This window comes from Pelophylax lessonae, assembly GCF_965119305.1.
Source record: "Pelophylax lessonae genome assembly, chromosome: 6".
Classification (NCBI taxonomy): domain Eukaryota; kingdom Metazoa; phylum Chordata; class Amphibia; order Anura; family Ranidae; genus Pelophylax; species Pelophylax lessonae.
Window position 1 is genome coordinate 69,742,362 of NC_138773.1, and position 20,655 is coordinate 69,763,016.

At 44.1% G+C, this 20,655-nt stretch overlaps 1 protein-coding gene across 4 annotated transcripts in view; it reads left to right on the plus strand.

The window, feature by feature from the left end:
* ANKS3 (ankyrin repeat and sterile alpha motif domain containing 3) overlaps window positions 1–18,261 on the plus strand; it is a 39,849-nt gene extending 21,588 nt beyond the window's left edge. For all 4 annotated transcript variants that reach the window (XM_082261854.1, XM_082261856.1, XM_082261855.1 and 1 more), the window contains exons 9-16: window positions 2,728–2,889; window positions 9,630–9,754; window positions 10,116–10,257; window positions 10,389–10,561; window positions 11,703–11,782; window positions 16,471–16,557; window positions 16,629–16,719; window positions 17,985–18,261. In XM_082261854.1, coding sequence (XP_082117980.1) covers window positions 2,728–2,889; window positions 9,630–9,754; window positions 10,116–10,257; window positions 10,389–10,561; window positions 11,703–11,782; window positions 16,471–16,557; window positions 16,629–16,711 — 852 coding nt within the window. In that variant the 3' untranslated portion in view covers window positions 16,712–16,719; window positions 17,985–18,261. The remainder of the gene's footprint in view (window positions 1–2,727; window positions 2,890–9,629; window positions 9,755–10,115; window positions 10,258–10,388; window positions 10,562–11,702; window positions 11,783–16,470; window positions 16,558–16,628; window positions 16,720–17,984) is intronic.
* The last annotated feature ends 2,394 nt before the right edge of the window (window positions 18,262–20,655 follow it).

Genomic DNA, 20,655 nt, shown 5'->3' on the forward strand with positions numbered 1-20,655 from the left:
TGTTTTAATATAGAACTTTTTTTATGTCATCTATGGAATTTTTTCACTGCTTTTCATAAGTGGGATTTACAACATTTTTGAGTGTTATTTCATATTTTTTGGTTTCACACGCCAATTGTATATGCATTAGCGCTACACATTTGTATATTTAGGTGTAAAAACTGAGCAGACACGGATCTGTCATCTGCCTGCTCTATTCCAATCAGCAGGGGATCTATGAGCTGATCCCCTGCTGATCAAAACGGAATCCGCCCCATGTAAAAGAGATCTTATGCTGGCCATTCACTATATGACAAATCGTTGGAACTCCGCTTTGAAAAACGAACACTCAGCCGTGAGAACAAATGATAGTGCCACCATGTAATGACTGATCGTTCAATAGACATTAAATCCGTTTTTTGTTTGTTTTTTTCACATATACCTAATGCAGATCGTTTGGACAAGAAACACATTAACCATATAATTTATCGTTTGTCAGAAAATTTTCCAAACTCATCCTTCGTTTTTTTTTTTGGCTCAAAAATAACCCTACCGATTTGTGCCCATTAAAGAGGTTGTAAACCCATTAACATTTTTTATGAGAAACACATAATGAGCTAGTGTGCATCGCATACTAGCTCATTATGAAATGCCTTAGAACGAGCCCCCGCCCTGCCACCCGCTTACCTGTATGACGGGTGACATGTTCAGTCGCCCGTCTTCCGGGATCGCGGCATCCGGCCATCTGATTGGCCGGAGCCGCGGCGCACGCCGACCGTCACGGCACGGGGCTCCATCGGCCGTTCCTTCAGAGCGCATGCGCCAGTGATGTCACTGGCTGCATGTAAGGTAAATATCTCCTAAACGGTACATGTTTAGGAGATATTTACAGTATGTATAGGTAAGCCTTCTCACAGGCTTACCTATAGGTAAAAGTTGCAGAGGAGGATTTACTTTTTAACTGGGCGAAGAACGAACTGTCCAAATGATCGAATTTCGACCGGTTATTTATTTTTATATTGGCCAGCATCAGGGTGGTATGGACTATGTAAGGTAGAGCCTTAGGTTGTGGCAGTCAGAAAGGGAGCAATGAAGGTCTCTAGCAAATGTGCACTAGAATGAGTTATAGGTAAGGGAGCAGTAAGAGGATAAAGCTGGCATTAAAAGGTTTGACCTGGGCAATTGGTGGGTAGAGGAAAGACGGAAGGGTTGGGGGGTGTACTGGGTGTAGGGTACAGCTGAGAAGGTAGGATCCATTTATGCCTTGCAGTCAGAGTAGGGAGGGGTCAAGGTGACGTTTTTAATCAAGCTGGGGTAACCATATTTTGAGAGATTTGAAATAGGAATCATTCAGTATCTCTCAGTAGTGCCCATCACTCTCTGCTTCACCTCCATAAAGTTCAAAGCAGGTTGTCACTAAACTTTTAGCTATGGTTAGTTGTGTAGCTTAAAAAAAAAAAAAAGTTCCCTTTTTAATGGTTTGCAAGGTCAGAGATTGGTCTGTTGAGTAAGGTCTAAGAAGGGCTGCAGACCAGATTTGGATTGATGCCGGGTCTCTGATCAAGGTATATACTCCTATCCAAAGCTTTTGTACCTTGAGATTTTGCCACCAACTGTGGTAGCGTAAACTCTGTTCCCAGCATCCCCCAAAGCATAATGGAGAGTGAACTTGGCTATTTGGAATTTTTTTGTCTTTTTAGGCTTATCCAGATTCCCCTGATTATATGCAATTTTGGGATTGTGGGTAAATGCAAGAGCTCAGTTCAGCAGAACGATTAGACCTGCAGAGTGTGGATCATTTATGCAGTGATTTTTGAATGGGGACAAACCTATTGGGCAGCCCGTGCATCATCATGAATTGTTGCTAGGCATGGCAATAGAATTCTGCTGCTTTGCTTAATTGGTGACAATTTCTAAATCTGGTAGGATTATTTTTTTTTTAATATCCAATAAATGTTCCCTTCTCAATGTCTTTATCAATCAAGGGTCTTAATTAGGTGCAGATTAAGTTGGGAAATTGGGCATGTGAAGTACCTGGGGTGCTGTTTGTCTCTCTCTGAACAGCATACAGATGTACATGTTTATAATCCTGCGCCGTATTTATATTGATAAAAGAGAGAGGCGCCTCTAAGTGCAAACTTTAGCAGGTTATTCAGGATAAAAACAATGGGCAACTCGCATGGAAGTCACAATCAAATGGGGCACATCCTGAGTGGTAGATCAGTGGATCCTCGGTGGATGACAGTCCCATGTGCTGGCAGCGTCCTGCAGAAAGATGTTGTCAGTGCAGCCTCGCTGGCCACTGGGCGGTGGCTGTAGGTCAAAAGGAGGCTTGGGATGCAGATCGCTTCAGCGGTGCGTGATCGTGACGTCACCGGTATGTGGCGCGTTTCCGAGCATGCGCTCTGCGGGTGTTGCGGCAGTCATGCTCCTTTTTCAAAGCATCACTTTAATCACTTCCATGTGAGTTGCCAATTGTTTTTGTTCTGAATAAACTGTTAAAGTCTGCACTTTGAGGCGCCTCCCTCTTTTTTATCTTTATTGCAGCCCTGGAAACCTGGTTTCAGTTCCTTCTGATGGCAGCCCTAAGTACATGGACTTTGTAGTACTTCTATGAAGTACATGGACTCTGTTATCTTCCCCTTTTGTTGTAAGCCCCCCCTCCATCTACTCCCCCTGTTTTCTAGATCTGCAGCTTTAGCGCCTTTTTTTTCTTGTTTTATATTGATATCTGTATTTCTGTTCCAGGACTCTGACCCAGCTGTGGAAACCTTTAGCAGGAAGCATGGCAAAACGCACTCCAAAGGCCGACAGCGCAATGGAGATGCACACACCAACCCTGGGCCCTCAAACTGCAGAGTCTCCAACTCACTGCCTGATCCAGATATTCCTTGCTATACGGGGCCTAAGGTACATTTACAAAGGGTATTTAAAGGGGAGTTGAACTGCGGAACCTGGGATCAAAAAAGGCAGAGGACAAAGGACTACAACCCCAATTCCAAAAAAATTGAGACGCTGTGTAAAATCTACATATAAACAAAATGCAATGATTTACAAACCTCATAAACCCATGTTTCTCTTGCGTCCTCTGACAGTCGCCGCCCGTTCAGTTAGCCTTCATGAGTGGGTAATGCGCCTCTCTGCAGGAGCAGGCTAGGCAGTGAAAAGGTTAACAAACAAAAGCCTTTACACATAACACACCTCTAGGGGGCTGTTGCTCAGCTATTACCCATCAGCCACTAGGAGCTGCTCTGCAGTTTTATGCTGCCTAGTGTTAGGCGTAGGCTAGGTCTTCCCTGCTGGGACCTAGCATCTCAGTTTCTTTGTTTTTTTTTTTTCTTAAAGTGTTTTGCGGAGACGTGCGTTTCTGTCTCTTCTTGGGGTGTATTTGTCCAGGGTTGGCTCCTGTTGAGCTTTTGTTTGTTTCCCTGTTGGCTCGGTTTTTTCGACCTGTTGGCCTGGTTGCACGTTGCATTTTCTTTGGTTGCGTCTTCCCATCCCTCACACCTGCACTGCTTTGGGACATCCCACTCGTGAAGGCTAACTGAACGGGCGGCGACTGTCAGAGGACGTAAGAGAAAATAGAATTTTTGTAAGAACTTACTGTAAAATTATTTTCCCTGAGTCCTCTGACAGTCGCCGCCCCCGCCCCTCTTCTTTTTGGAGTTGTTAGTCTTCATGTACTGCTTGCTACAAAACTGAAGAACAGCTCCTAGTGGCTGATGGGTAATAGCTGACAGTCGCTGCCCATTCAGTTAGCCTTCACGAATGGGTAATGCGCCTCTCTGCAGGAGCAGGCTAGGCAGTGAAAAGGTTAACAAACAAAAGCCTCTACACATAACACACCTCTAGGGGGCTGTTCCTCAGCTATTACCCATCAGCCACTAGGAGCTGCTTCTATTCTCTCTTGCGTCCTCTGACAGTCGCCTCCCGTCCAGTTAGCCTTCACGAGTGGGATGTCACAAAGCAGTGCAGGTGTGAGGGGTGGGAAGACGCAACCAAAGAAAAGGCAACGTGCAACCAGGCCAGAGTCTAAAAAACTGAGCCAACAGGGCAACAAAAGCTCATCAAGAGCCAACCCTGGACAAAGACAGCCCAAGAAGAGACAGAAACGCACATCTCTGCAAAACAGTTTTCAAGAAAAAAATATAAAGAAACTGAGACGCTAGGTCCCAGCAGGGAAGACCTAGCCTACGCCTAACGCTAGGCAGCATAAAACTGAAGAGCAGCTCCTTGTGGCCGATGGGTAATAGCTGAGGAACAGCCCTCTAGAGGTGTGTTATGTGTAAAAGCTTTTGTTAGCCTTCACGAGTGGGTAATGCGCCTCTCTGCAGGAGTAGGCTAGGCAGTGAAAAGGTTAACTGAATGGGCGGCGACTGTCAGAGGACTCAGAGAAAATAATTTTTCAGTAAGTTCTTACAAAAATCCTATTTTTATTCAATAGAAAACATACCAAATGCTTTTAAACTGAGGAAATGGAACCATTTAAAGAAAATAATAAGGTCATTTTTAAATTGAAGGCAGCAACGTGTCTCTAATAAAATTGGGACAGGGTCATGTTTACCTCAGTGTATCATCCCCTCTTCTTTTAAAACTCTGTAAATGTCTGGGAACTGAGGGGACCAGTTGCTGGATTTTTGGGAGAGGGATGTTGTCCCATTCTAACTGATCAACAGTCCTGGGTCGTCTTTGTCGTATTTTTTGTTTCAAGATGCAGCAAACATTTTTCCATTGGTGACAGGTCTGGACTGCAGGCAGGCCGGCCAGTTAAGCACCCTGACTCTTCTACTAGGAAGCCATTATCATTGATGCAGTATGTGGTTTAGCATTGTCCTGTTGAAATATGCAAGGCCTTCCCTGAAAAACACATTGTCTGAATGGGAGCAAATGCTGCTCTAAAACCTGAATATATCTTTCTGCATTGATGCCTTTCCAGATATGCAAGCTACCCATTCCATACACACCCCCATACCATCCGAGATGCATGCTTCTGACCTGAGCTCTGATAACAAGCCATAAGGTTTATCCTCTTTAGTCCGGAGGATGCATTGCCCATCGTTGCCAGAAATGTCAGATTTTGATTCGTCTGACCACAGAACAGTTTTCCACTTTGCAACACACCATTTTATATGAGCTTTGGTCCAGAGAAGATAGCAGCGTTTCTGGATCATGTTCAAATATGGCTTCTTTGCACAATAGCACTTTACTTTGCGTTTTTGGATGCCACAACGAACAGGGATTTTTGGAAGTATTCCTGAGGCCATGCAGTAATGTCCATCACAGAATCATGCCTGTTTTTAATGCATTGCCATTTGAGGGCCCGAGGATCACAGGCATCTAATATCACATTTCAGCCTTGTCCCTTGCGTACAGAGATTTCTTCAGTTTCTCAGAATTTTTTGATGATCTGTACTGCAGATAATGTATTTAAAGTCTTTGCAATTTTACATTGAGGAACATTATTCTGAAATTAAATTGTTTTACAATTTTTAGATGCTTATTTTCACAGATCGGTGAACCTCTGCCCATCTTTACTTCTGAGACACTCTGGAGTTGATTTTGCTAAAGACAAATTCAGTGGTTATAGAAAAGAATCCCCCCCCCCCCCCCACACACATAATCACATTTTGTTGCTTAGCAGTCTGAAATGAAGACAAAATGAATGTTTTATCCAGCTGTATTTACTTTTACCATCCCAGAAAAAATAGAACACCGACATGTCAGACAAAAATAAAAAACATATTCAAAAACGGAATCTCTGAGTTGGAAAAAGGATCACCCCTTGTCAGTATTTTGTGGAACCACCTATTGGTTTAATTACAACCTTAAGTCTGTTGGGTTATGTCTCTACTAACTTTGCACATCTAGACTTTGCAATATTTGCACACTCTTCTATGCAGAACTGCTCAAGTTCAGTTAAATTATATGGCGACCATTTGTGGACTGCAGTCATGAAGTCATTCCACAGATTTTCAATGTGGTTTAAGTCTCGGCTCTGACTAGACCATGCAAGGACATTCACCTTCTTCTCCTTCAACCACTGTGTGGACATTTTTGCTGTGTTCTTTGGGTCATTGGCAGATTTTCCTCAAGAATTTGATGGTATTTTGCCCCATCCATATTTCCTTCTATCCTGACAGGTTCTCCAGTCCCTGCCGCGGAGAAATGCCCTATAACAGGATATTACCACCTCCATGCTTTACTGTTGGAATAGTGTTATTTGGAAGGTGAGCTGTATTGTATTGGATTTCTGCCACACATAACGTTTGGTGTTGAGACCAAATATTTAATTTTTAGCACAACTTTATCCCGGAGATCTTTTGCCAGTGCCTTGCCACTCATAGTTGATTGTTTGTTTGCTTCAGTTGCACTACCAGGGACTGAAATGCTCCAGGAAAGCTCTTTTCATGCTGAGCTAACCAAAATGACCACAGCTGATCACAGTTGAAAGATTGAGTTTACAAGTCATTTTTAGGAGTGAGATGATCCTTTTTCCAACTCTGATTTGGTTTTTGATATTTTTAAAAATCTTTTCTGACCTGTTGGGTGTTCTGTTTCACTTGAATGTTATAAGTATACTGAGTAAATACAGCTGGATAGAACAAAAAGTGTGTCTGTCTTCATTTCAGGCTGCTGAGCAACTAAATGTGAATATTCTAAAAAGGGGGGCGGGTGTGATTATTTTATATACCCACTGTGCACTGCATGTGTACTTGCTCCAGAGCCTAATAAATGAGGTAAAGCTTCACTTTGCAAAGAATACTCAATCACATTCAAGAAAAAAAATAAAAAAAACAGCATTTTCGCTTGTACATGATTGGATAATGGAAATTGGGAGAGCTTTCCCTCTCTCTAGATCTAGAGCAAATGCGTTTTAATGTGCACTTGCAGTGCTTAGTATACTTGCCTATAGTAAATCAACCTCAATGACTCTCTAAGATGCTCTTTTTAGCCCTCGTTCACAGTGGTGTGACTTAACAGTTTCAAATCGCATGACAAGTCACACCCTATTGCTGGCAAAGGAACCGTTCAAATTGCCGCAACTCATGTCTCAGCAACTTTGAAAAAGGTTCCTGCACTACATTTTTACGATTTCATTGTGATTTGCAAAACTTCTGTTAAACTGAGACGCAAGCCACAATGAAATGGGAGGTGCGAATCGCACTGATCTGCAGCTTTGAAATTGCACAATGTCAAAGCCGCGCTGGTGTGAAGCAGGGCTTATACCCAATCATTTTATTGAACTGTTACTAATTAACCTAATTGGTTAAATGTTCTTCCGGCACCAGCAATTTTTTTTTTTTTTTTTTGCTCTGTCCCAACTTTTTTAAGATGTTTCTGCCATCTATTCCAAAACTACCTTATTGTTTCCTAAAATGGTACACTTTCAAAGTCTAATTATGATTGATTTATTTTCTATTGTGAAAAAAAAATACTGTTTTTGAGATTTGCAAATCCTTGCATTATGTTTTTTATTTTATTTTTTTGGAATTTGGGTTGTAGGTACCAGTATTTGATCTTTTCCCCATGAATGACTTGCCTTACCTTGTTTTGTAGACAAGACAAAAGGTCGATGTTCCAGGGCACTGCTTAGGCACAATTAACATTTCTAGATGTTTCCTATAACAAATCAAATCTCACTTTTTTTCTGTTTATGTCCACTTTATAAGGTAACTACCTTTTTGAAGCAAAAATATATATCTGACCTCTCCTCTCCCTCCTTACTCATCAGAATAGCAGTAAAATTTCAGACCCTTAAATTACAGACATTTGCTTTTCTTGCTGCCACCTGATGATATAATTGGTGTAATCAGAAGCATGAGTGAGTGGGGCTTGCCTCTGCTTATGTCAAGCTATCAATAGGCTTCTGTAAAACCAGACCATGAGATGGAGCATGGCAATGCACTGTCAAGTGTGTGGAAAGCTTTGCTGCTTCTTATTAGGAATGATATATGATAAGATATGATACAGTATATGTACTGATTGCTTTGTCACATTCTATCATACCAGTGAAACCTTAGATTGTAAAGAATATCTAAAGCCAAAACTCTTTTCTTTTTCATAGTAGAAAAGGTCTAAAAAACGCTATCGGGCTTTTTTTTGCCATTTTGCATTCTCCCCATTGGGGAGATCTTCATTCACTTCCTGTCCTATGGACCCAACAGGAGGTTGGAGAAAATCTCCCTTCTAGAAAGCTGGCATTAGAAAGTGTCCCTCATGAAAAGATGACTTCTAATCTGGTGACAATTTAATATTTGGATTTGCCATAATTTTCAATCCCAGTAACCGTGGTCACCTGACCAATAAAGTGTGAATTTCTACTCCAAGAAAAAAAAAAACCCACTACTATATCCAAAATTTAAAGCTGAACTCCAACTTTCATAAAAGTATAAATGCTTTTCAGAATACCTTATTACGTCTATCCTTTAATATATATTTCCTCCCATGCCAGCCTCTTTGTAGTATTTTCTAATTCCTGTCTTCATTCCTGCTTTAGCCTTGTTATTTAGGCTGGCAGTACATGGTTCAGTTTTTTTCATTCAGCCAGCAACTCAACAGAAAAAATCTGAACCGATTCCCCGGACCACACATTTCAAGGTGGATTGGGGATCCACCCCACTGCGCTATTGTACTCTTAGATACTGTTATATGTACTGTTAGATGCTACCTTTTGGTTGCAGTGTTTTGCAGGCTGCTGCATGAGGTCTTGCTCTTTCTGATTTGTTTTTTTGGGGCCTGTTGGCTTGTTGCCCTTCCTCCATGTTCAGTACATTGGGACATCCCTGTCGTAAGGATTCAAGAAGGATGTGTCCTGTGCTATATGAAAGAAAATGGCATTTTTGATTTACCTGTAAAATCTATTACTTGGAACACATCACTGGACACCGAGATCCCACCCCTCTACTCTATTTTTGGTTTCCAGCTTGCTACAAAACTGAAGTCCTGCCTACCGGGGAGGGGTTATGGCTAAAAGGGGAATTCCTTTCTTTTTTTTCTTTTTGCCAGTGTCAAGTCACCTGCAGATGGCAGCAAATCCCTGTCATGTGAACCCAAAAAATGCCCTGGAGGATATTTACTAAAACTGGTGCAGCTGTGCATAGTAACCAATCGTCTTCAGCGTTTTCAATTAAACTTTGACAATAAAACATAGAAGCTGATTGGTTACTATGCACAGCTGCACCAGGTTCTTTGTCCAAAAGCTTTAGTAAATCTCCCCCTCTTTGTCCCATGATGTACTCCATAAAATGGATTTTGCAGGTGAACCAAAAATCCCATTGCAGCAGTGAGATAATCCTGGAGTTGAGATTTAAAGCAGAAGTAAACCCATCGATTTTAAAGTTTAAAAAAAACATTACATTTCTGGCACGTGGTGGGAATGTAACTGTCACATTGGATGTGCTCTCAACCAAACTGTCAGATCCTCCAATGACTGGTGTCATAACTAATCACACGTGCAGAATCATGGCAGTTGAAAATGAAACCGGGGTCAAGATGGCAGCTTCCTTGACTAAAAAAATGATAGGAGGGTTTACATCCAGTTTAAAGAAAAGGTGTGACTTTCAATACACTTTGAGTATTGGTCCACTTATACTGCATTGTACTCTTATATCTGGTTCAGACATTCTTAATCTTTAATTTTCCCCCACTAGGACCTGGCAGAGCTACTCGAGCAGATTGGATGTTCCAAGTACCTTCCTGTATTCCAGGAGCAAGATGTGAATCTGCGGATCTTCCTCACTCTCACAGAGCCTGACCTAAAGGAAGTTGGCATCAGGTGAGTGCCATTGAGTTGGCTTGTGAGGAGTGACCGTGGGCAAGCTTGGTGGCTAGAAGAGCAACTATATATTTCCGGACTTGACAAAAAGCTTTACCTACTCCCCTTTTTTTTTTTTTTTTTTAACTATAGAGGACTGGGGTGTAACCACCTTTTTCACCTTGAAGACCAATTGGAGCTTTTTGATCTAATTTTGCCTTTTAAAGTTGAACTAAAAATGCACACTTTAACACGAACAGAGCTGTTTTTTTATTTTTCTTAGCTTTTGCCTTGGTTTTATGTTTGGAATATCTGTTGCTCACTTTTATAGCTATTCCTTTATGAAGCCCCTGAAAATAATTCCTGTATGTTTGCATTGTAGCTTGTTTGGACCAAAGAGAAAGATGACCTCTGCCATTGCTCGCTGGCATAGTTCTGCCCGTCCTCCAGGGGATGCCTTGGAACAGGCCTATGCTGATCATCTAGAAGCAGAGATGCAAGAGTTGGCCATACAGCTCCACAAGGTAATAGTGTTCTGGTCAGTCTTGAGCTTATTTCTCCAAATCGGAGGACAGAAAAGATTTGAATGAAGCAGTTAGGTGTTACAAAATATGACATTTTGTTTTGACCTTTTCGTGTCGGGCTTACTCTACAGAAGGGTGAAGAGACAGAGCTCTTGAAAGGACAAGTTGACCAGGAGAGGGAACTCCGAGCCGTGGCTGAGAGCTGCCTCATGGAGCAGGAGACAAAATGGAGGAATGTTCGCTGCCAGCTGGAAGCCACGTGTAACCTGGCCACGGAAACTCAGAGGGCAGTCACTCAGCTCAGGTGAAGCCTGGAAAAAACATTTCTTAACTAGTCCACATGTGTTGTATCTGGCTACTCAGATTTACCATTGCCCTATCCAAAGATGAAAAATATACCGAGAAGCAGACATGTCTTGTTGTAGAGTATGAGCTTATCTCTCGGCTCTGCAGCACAATTGACTGGCTCCTTATAGTGCTTCTCCCTCTGCTAGTTTCATCACTGCTGTACAGGGACAGCTAGAAGACGATGCCTAAATAAAATTGTTTCTTGCACCTCTTTTATTTAAAAAACAATGCATTCATGGATGTATTAATATAGGGCTACATTACTATGTAACCTTTTAGATTCCATCACCTGAACGCGCCCGATCTCGGAAGCTAAGCAGGGTCAGGCCTGGTTAGTACCTGGATGGGAGACCGCCTGGGAATACCAGGTACGGTAGGCTAAAGTCTACTGCCACATCAACCTTTTATATCTGCCTGGATTTTAGCATTAAAATAGAACTATAGGCAAAACTTCTTCTTTTCTTTTTTTTTTTCATTTTGGATGGAGCAAGGGAAGGTTTTAACCCGTCGTTTTTTTTTTTTCGCCATCTGTGTCCCATTGCAGAGATTTCCCTTTACTTCATGTCCCATAAACAAACAGGGAGTGAGAGGAAATCCCTGCAAATTAAAGGAATTCCTTGGGGACCCCCAGGTCACCAGAACTGTCCCCATTGGAAGATTTCCCCTCTATTCCTATTCTGGGGACAACCCAAAATTTCAGATTTTCTTTTACTTTTGATGATAATGGTAAACAGGACAAATAGAGAGGGTGAATCTCCTTAACAGGGGAACAGACCGCAATAAAAACCAACAGGTGTTCTAATCCCTCACCATTCTATCCAAAACTGAAAAAAAGTTTTGCCTTTAGTTACACTTTAACCTATTAAAGTGAAACTAAAGGCAAAACTTATTTTTTTTTTTTTTTTTTATATTGTGTAGCAGTTATATACTGGTATGTTAAAGGCTAAATTTACCTTTAGGAACATGTTGCCTTGTCCTAAGCACCCACTTCCCACCCCCAGAGCTAACGTTTGCCTTCATTTGCTGAATTGAAATGTATATTGCTAAAACATCTGAATGACTAATAATGGTTTTATTTTTTTTCACATATGTCACAGGAATTTCCAGGAAGAGCTATCTCATCGCCTGGGTAAAGCAAACGCCACTAGAACGCATACTACTCCCTCCAGGCCAGCAGGTAAGGTGTAGAGGCATGACACAGCTTGTATAATGACCTTGAGATTTAGATGGCAATATGAAGTGAAGAGCTGTGAATGGTCAAATATTAGGTGGACAATGAAATTCACAAGCCCTAGACTAATTGGTGAAATCTAGAAACCATCTTTTAAAGCGAATGTACAGTATATTATTTTTTAAAATGCATTTTCTTATGTTCAGGACTGAAATAAATGTCTTATACTTTATACTTCTTTTTTATTTTTGTCCATATGGAAAAAATTGTATGTGAATATTTATCTTTATGGCCAGAAGGTGGCGCTGTAGGGTCTTTTAATGGACGCTACATTACTGATTGTAACGATATAAAGCCTGAAGAAGTGATTGCTAATAAAGGGTACCGCCTAAACTACAAACTATCATATATATATATACTGCTTCAGTGGGAAGATTTCCCCCTTACTCCCGCATTGGTTACAACCATCTCACTAGCTATGTTTGCGTTTGTGTTTTAATATAAGATTTTGCTCTATCGTTCATTGGCGGAAACGGCTCCTGATCTTCTTAACCATTGGGTTATACTGACCCCTACAGGAGTAGGACACTAGGCAGAAAAAAAAGCTTGACTATGCCTATGGGCAGTCCCAGGGGGTATACTCCCACTCTCCGCTATAGGCACTTAGTTTTTTTCTGCCTAGTCAGGAGTAAGGACCTAGTTCCTTGCTGGGATCTTCGGTCCTGGCAGTTTTTTTTTTTCCTTTTTTAATGGATTTTTCTATTTTTTCTTTGAGATTCTACAATCAACTGCTGGACTGGGCGACAGGCTGGATATTTTCTAAAATCCAGTGGTCACCCCGGTCTGGCCAGCGAGCGCACGCAGGCCATAGCTCCGTGCTAGCTCGGACGGGGGCTGGCCTGCAATTTAAACGTCTCGCGAGTTCGCATACGACCTGGCCTCTGCCTGAGTCGCAGCGTTCCTTCTGGCCGACAGCCCCCCTATTTCGATGATAGGACCCCCGGGTTCGCCTCCTTCCTATGCAGCTCTCTCGGTGGTCCCTGCGGACACTTCGCCCCTCATCTGCACTGCTAAACGGTGGGGTTGTCCAAAATGCCCCCTTGTGGTCCCCGAAGCGTTTTGCTATGTGGTACTGTTATGAGGACTCCATGCTTAAAAAGTGGACTGTCCTACCTGTGGTGGCCTCTCCTATTTCTAGGTAAACCAAGCAACCATGATTCCAGTTGAGGAGTCCCTGGCCTTTAAGGACCCGGCTGACAGAAAAGCGAAGGCTGTGGCCCATCATATTTACACTGTGGTTCAGCACTTAGGCCGGCTTTTACTTTTGCCTTGGTGTCGCAAACTCTGACCGAGTGGGCCAAGCTTTTACGCTGGGACTTGGAGGGGGGGGGGGGCAGCTTCCTCCTGCCTTTGATGAGCTTGTGGACCAGTTGGTCCAGGGGCTGCAGTTTGTCAGTGATGCCTCTTTGGATGGGGCACCCCTGATTGCGAGGCTGTCTGTCTCAGCAGTGGTCCTTAGGCATGTTATTTGGCTTAAATGCTGGTCTGCGGACCAGACTTCTAAGAAGGCCTTATCTGATCTCCCCTTCCTAGGGAATCACCTGTTTGGAACTTCCCTGGATGACATCATTAGGGACGCACAGGGGAAAAGAGTACCTTTCTTCCGCAGGCTAGTAAGCGCAAGGAACCCCGTCGTAGACGTGGTCAATAATTCTCAGCTCAAAGACGTTTTTTTGTCCCTCGATCCCAAGACAAGGTATCAAAACCCTTCAGGGCCTCCTGCGGAGGATCCAGACGAACCTGGTCTGGCAAGTCGAGAGCGGGCTTCTCCTCCAGACCTGCGGACAAGGCTCCCTCAGCTTGAAGGGTCGCCCTCACCTGTATGTGGGGGGGCGTCTTCGCTGGTACAGGACAAGTGGGTCCTTAAAGTCAAATGGTCTGGCTACAAGACCGAGTTTAGTTCTTACCTTCCGGAAAGGTTTTTTCGCCCCAACTTGCGCCTGTCCCCCAGACCGCTTACGGGGTAGTGCAAGACTTACTGGGCCAAGGGATAATTGATGCAGTTCCTACTTCTGAACGGTTTTTAGGGGTTTTATTCAAACGTTTTTACAGTCCCCACTTCCCAGGAAGGGAGGGCAAGGTGCATCCAACTCTGGACCTCAAGGCGCTAAACTGCTTTGTGTGGGTGCAGAAGTTCCGAATGGAGTCAATTTGCGTGGTAGTGGCATCTTTGCATCAGGGGGATCTGCTTGCTTCTATCGACATCAAGGACGCTTACCTTCACATTCCAATATGTGTTGGTCACCAGCACGTTCTCCGCTTTGCCGTAGGAGAGGAGCATTATCAGTTTGTGGCGTTTTTACCCTTTGGTTTCGCGTCCTCGGGTCTTCACAAAAGTGTTGGCCCCAGTGCTGGTATTGTTGTGTCAGCGGGGGATCGCGGTACTGGGGTACCTGGATGATCTTCTGCTGCGAGCGGAGTCTCCCGGCTGCTCTGGTGGACAAATTGGAGATTACTCTGTGGACTCTGAGGGAATTTGGTTGAATTCTGAACCTTCAGAATTCTGCTCTGGTGCTGTCCACAAATCTGGACTTTCTGGGTCTGACTCTGGACTCAACCTTAACCAGAGTGTTCCTTCCTCTGGGAAAAACTCCAGACACTGCAGGAAGCAATTCTACTTCTGTTGGTTATCCCTTCAGACTTGCATGCTGGTGCTGGGCCTGATGGTGTCTTCCTTTTTGAGGCGATTCCGTTTGCACAGTTCCACACAAGATCTCTGCAAAGAGAGATTCTGGTCAAATGGGACAAAAATCCAGTCTAAAAACAATCTGAGCCAGGGTATGAGAGGGTCCCTGATCTGGTGACTCTGTTCTCTGTTACTTCGCCAGCGCAAATCCTTTTGCCCCCTGTATTGGTCAGTGATCATCACGGATGCTAGCCTGTCTGGGTGGGGAGGCGTCCTCGGAAAAGATTCTGCTCAGGGGTTCTGGACACTGGAAGAGTCCAGACTGCCAATCAATGTACTGCAGGCCTGAGCTATCAGACTTTGTCTGCATCATTGGACTGATAGTCTTCAGGGGTGTCTGGTGCAAATTCAATCAGACAATGCCATGACTGTGGCCTATGTCAATCACCAAGGGGGCACAAGAAGTGTCCTGGCAGCTCGGGAAGTAGCCGGTATTCTAAGGTGGGCAGAATGTTTAGTTCCAGCCATTTCTGCTGTACACGTTCAGGGGGTGGAAAATTGGCAGACGGATTACCACAGTCGACAGGCATTAGACCAGGGGCAATGGTTACTTCATCCAGGGGTGTTTCATCAGTTGTGCCTCTGGTGGGGTACTCCCGAGGTGTACCTGTTGGCCACCCTTCTCAACAGAAAGGTGCAGAGGTTTGTGGCAGTTTCAGGACCCTCTGGCGGATGCTGCAGATGCGCTGGTGGCCACGTGGGGTCAGTATCATCTGCTTTATGCCTTTCCCACCTCTCGCTTCTGCCAAGACTTCTGCACAGGATCAAGGCAGAGGGATTCCCGGTCATCTTATTGGCTCCAGAAGGGCCTTGCCGGTCTTGGTACGCCGGTCTGGTATGGCTGGTCGCCGATTTCCTTGGAGACTTCCTCTCAGGGAAGATCTGCTGTCCCAAGGGCCAATCTTTCATCCTGCTTTACAGTCGCTGGCTTTAACGACTTGGCTGTTTGAAACCAGGTGCTGAAAGATAAAGGTTTGTCTGATTTTAGTGTTTCCTATGCTGTTAAAAGCTAGAAAATTTACGTGGAAGTCAGAAAATCTACATGGAAGTCATACATTGCGTGGTGTGAGTCTCGCTCCTTTTTGGTGGCTCAGATCTTGACCTTTCTCCAATAGGGGTTGAGCAGCGCCTGGCCTTGAGTACTATCAAGGGCCAGGTCTTGGCCTTGGCGCTCTTCTTTTAACGACCATTGGCAACACTTTCCTTGGTGGGTACTTTTATCCAGGGAGTTTGACACTTGGCTCCTCCGGTGCGGTCTCCATTGCCGCCTTGGGACCTCAATTTGGTGCTTTCAGTCCTCCAGAAACCTCCTTTTGAAAATCTTTGGGAGGTTCCCCTGCTTATGTTAGCCCAGAAGGTAGCCTTTTTGGTGGCAATCACTTCTGCGTGCAGGGTGTCGGAGCTGGTGGCGTTGTCTTATCATTCACCTTACTTGGTGGTTCAGAGATGAGGTGATTCTTCGCCCCTGTCCGTCGTTCCTTCCAAAGGTTGTCGCTGATTTTCATTTAAATGAAGACATTGTGTCCCCTGCAGTACCCTTTCTTTGCCACAAGCTATCCTCAGTTCTCCATGTTAAATGACACCCATCATCATTCAACATGGAAGATTGAGAACCTAATGTGAGTGCAGGGTGTCATGGCCCTGCTTTAGGGGGGGGGCCCCACTACAGTATCCTTCATGCACAGTGTACTGGTGCAAAGAGTGCCACTGACATATTCAGGTAAGCACTTCCCTCTGTATCAGTGAGGATACAGTGAGGCCCCTTAGGTGTTATGGGACAGACCTAAAGAAAAAAATGTTACCAGTGGATGCCATAAGTGGGAGAAGGGGGGAAGGTTTTAATGGAGGCTTGATGCCCAGAGTTGGGCTCGAAGTCTTTACATTATGTTCTGTAAAAACTGGTACTTTGCTACAGGTTATATTAATCTTTCCTACATGTCTTTGTCAGGACCTCATGCTGGAAATGGAGCCTCACTGAAGTCTATGAGCATACTGGAGCTGTCATCCTCACTGGAGGAAAGCACTGTCATATTGGGTAAGGATTTGCCTTTTTGTGGTCTGAGGTCACCTGGCTATGGAGATACTCACAGCTTCTTCCTTCTACAGAAAAGGCAGTCCGATCTGTACAGGAAAACCTGGAAAAGCTGAGATCATCGGATAAAGGGCGACACAAATGGCCAGACCCCTGAGTGACGAGGTAAAGCGACTGCAAAGCAACCTGACATCCAAAGTCTACAAACCCAGAAGTAGCTTAAAGCTGGCCATACACGTTAGTCTGATTGTGCAGTCTCCATTAGATAAAACAAATTAAGCCACTGTCCGAATACAATGTTCAGGTGGAGGGGATTTCTTCATCCACCTCAAATGTGGATGGAGGAATCTGGTTGAGCAAAAGAAAAAATAAATAAAACTGAACATCTGTGCCTAGCTTTAGGGGGGGATCTTTGCTGATTAAGGGCATAAAAGCAACCAAAAACTGGCTTGTACCACCAACCTCTCCCTATAACTATAGTATGCCCATAGACAATCTGACCCTTTAACTGAAAGAACCAAAAATAAAGGTGAATTATTTTATTTTATTTTTTTCTTTCCCCTCTTCTGAAACCTTTCCACATTATTGCCACTAAATTTAGCTGATGATCAAAGGAAATGTTTATTATGATCATCAGCTCCATTGATTCTGTACTAATGAAAACATTTGTCATGGAGAGAAAATGGCTTAATTTTTAGTTTTTGCCTCCATTTGTACAGAATGTATTTACATGATGCATTGCAATTTTTATTTTTTATTAATATGCCCCTTGGTGAAAAAGACAGAAGACATCTTGTTGCCAAGAGGAGGCAGTGCATGCAGAGGACAGCTCTTTTTTATTACAGAATGAAAGTTTGGTCTCTTTCACGTGGGAGGACTGATCGGGTTCGCCTGTCCGGTTTTCAGGCAGACCTGATTGGTTGCTCCATTTTCCTCTATGGTGCGGCAGATGTAAATGGACGTATCCGTTTAGACCCGCCAAAAACTGATGTGGAATCTGTTCCCCATCTGTCTAGTGGATTGGATGGCAATGGGTGTAAATGGACAGGCGGTCCATTTACAACCGACTGCCCATAGAGGAGAGTGGGGTGTGTCTGTGTCTGCTCTGGCTAAGCAGTGCAGATATAGACCAACCATCCGCCTGCTTAGCTGGGATCAGCAGACAGATTGCCCGCTGAGCAGGCGGACTCCTGGCGAAGTCCGCCCCATGTGGAAGGGGCCTTTAGCTTGGTGTTCTACTTATTTTTTTAGATAGTGTGAATAATATTCAGGGTACTGTAACCCTCTCCAACCAATCAAAGTTCATTTTACTTAAGTCAGGCTAGTTTAGAGGCAGATTTTTGGCTGCTACACCTTGAACATTATCATTGTTCTTCCAGATATTTTTATATATGAACCTTGATAAATAATTTTCTTCTGCCTTCTTCCAGGGGCCATTCTTACTATACCTCAGACGATGGGTGATGTTTTCCACCCCGAAGATGACAGACCCCTGGGCATGGTGCCCACAGCCCTGACCCTGCTCTCCTCAGCTTAGCAGGCCAACTGGAACTGGGCACCTCCTGGTCCTTGGGTTGATGGTGTTGGACTGCAACTCAGTGATATTCTACTGAAACATATAGAAGAAGACGCAACAGTGAAGGCCAACAGTCTTGATGCTTGTTCACAGAAGGGACAGGGATGATCTGCAAGCCTGTTTTATTGGAATGTGTGGCTTAGCATTTGGTTGCTGGATAATCCTAATTTTGCAAGTGGCAGGTTATAAAGAAGTGATACAGCATTCCTTTTGGGGACTTTTTTAGCATTTATTTTTTTCTTTTACGTTTTTCAGCTTTCTGTTTCAGACACTTAATGTTTAGTAGTCAAATATTGAATAATGACCAATAAGCCAAGGTACTGTATGTCCACATTGTCCCCAGGACTGTCTTATGGCTCATGGTTTTTCAGTTCCTGAAAGCAAACCTGTGCTTTGCATGCGCAGGGCAATGAAACGGGTTCACTTTAATCACCCCCAATTCCCTTCCTAGCAGCTTAAAGCCTAACTACAGCTTTGCTATCACTTTAAATAGTTTGTTTCTGCCAGCTTGGCCCAAATGAACGACTTCCTTTACTAATACATGCGGCTGCTGTTTAAACTGGTGGCAGCATCCGCTCCGTACAGTATGCAGTGCTGTGTTCTAGCAGCAGTATGGGGACTTGCGGTCCCATTCCCCAAATTAAGCACTACTCAGCCTTTCACAGGAAGCCTTGTAATTTATCAATGAATACAAGGCTTTCTTTTGATTTTGCTGAGGTAGAGATTGTGACATCTACCTGCCTCTCCCCCCACAGCCATTCAAGGGAAGCCTTGTATTCATATACAAAAAACTACAAAGTATCTTGTGAATGGCTGAGTAGTGCCCGTACAGCTGCTGGAACACAGAGCTGTATAATGTATATAGCAGATGCTACATAGTTTAACAGTGCGGACAGCAGCCATGTGTATCAGATCAGCTTGGCCCTAACTATTTAATGTGATGGAGCTTGGCTTTAATTTCTCCTTGCTTTGCTCCCCCTCTGCTTTGTTGAGCCATCAGGAGTGAAAACAAAGTGTAAGCTCTGAGTCTCTGTAGTTGGAACTTGCACAGATTGCTTCCATGTGATAGCACTAGGCCAATCACTGAGCACCAGCGCTGTCACATGAGAAGAGACAGAATGGGGTTTATTTACTAAAGCTGGAGAGTGCAAAATCAGGATAACTTCTGCATAGAAACCAATCCGCTTCCAACCACAGCTTGTTCAATTAAGCCCTGTACACATGCACAGATTGTTGGCCGACCAATTGGCCGTCTTTTGTCCAGTGTTGTTTGTTTGTTGGTTGAAATGTGCTCTAGACTTGCACTGGACTTTTGTTGGCCAACAAAAACCAACTTCAGAAGTGATGTCATGTGCTGGTTGACTTTCCCTGTGTTTTTTCTTCTCTGAGCATGCCCAGTCTTGCTCATCTGATTTTTGTCTGCCGAAATCTGTACTGACTGAGGAACAATCGGCCGTTCTGTTGCTGGCCAACAAAAATTTTATAGCCTGCACACCAGATCTTTTTCGGCCGAAAAGTCGCAGTTGGTTGTCGGAAGCATCATACTAACAAGCCGAAAATCGGCAGATCGGACGTTGGCCAACAATTTACGGCCAACAATCTGTGCGTGTGCATGGGGTTTTAGGCTTTGGCAATAAAACCTGGAAGCTTTGTAGAAGTGAGCCTGATTTTGCACTCTCCAGTTTAAGTAATAAAAAAATAAAATAATTTAATGTGTCACATGCTGATCAGAAATGGAACAAGTGGCGCAAGCTGTTAGCACTACATAAAAACGATAGTCCATATAATAGCACATCAAGGCTATGATAAAGTCTTAAGGTGAGATGAGGAAATAGTCTGAATGCTCAGGGCCAGCCTGTTGGGGAGCAGAAGCGATCTCCAAACATGCAACAAACAAAAGAGAAAACGGGCGCCTCTGAGTTAAGACTGCGATTTAATATGGCAAACAAGTAATAAAAACTTACATCAAGGTAAGTATAAGCAGACAAGATGGGTCCTTCCGGTGTCCATGTGGAGGCTGGGGCTTGGAGTCATCACTGTGGGTCTGTAATCATCTCCTCTCTTCCTCTTCCTGTCCAGCAGGAAGTGGAGGGTGTCACAGCAGTGAGATGGAGGCTTGGACAGCAGGGTGAAACCGCAGTGAGATGGAGGCTTGGGCCGCACAGTGGCTGTGATGCTTGTCCACAGGATCTTCCGGCGTAATGACTGACGCGTTTCCGAGCATGCGCACTGTGGTGGGAAACCAGCGCGCGCTCCTTTTTCACAGTGCGCATGCTCGGAAACGCGTCAGTCATTACGCCGGAAGATCCTGTGGACAAGCATCACAGCCACTGTGCGGCCCAAGCCTCCATCTCACTGCGGTTTCACCCTGCTGTCCAAGCCTCCATCTCACTGCTGTGACACCCTCCACTTCCTGCTGGACAGGAAGAGGAAGAGAGGAGATGATTACAGACCCACAGTGATGACTCCAAGCCCCAGCCTCCACATGGACACCGGAAGGACCCATCTTGTCTGCTTATACTTGC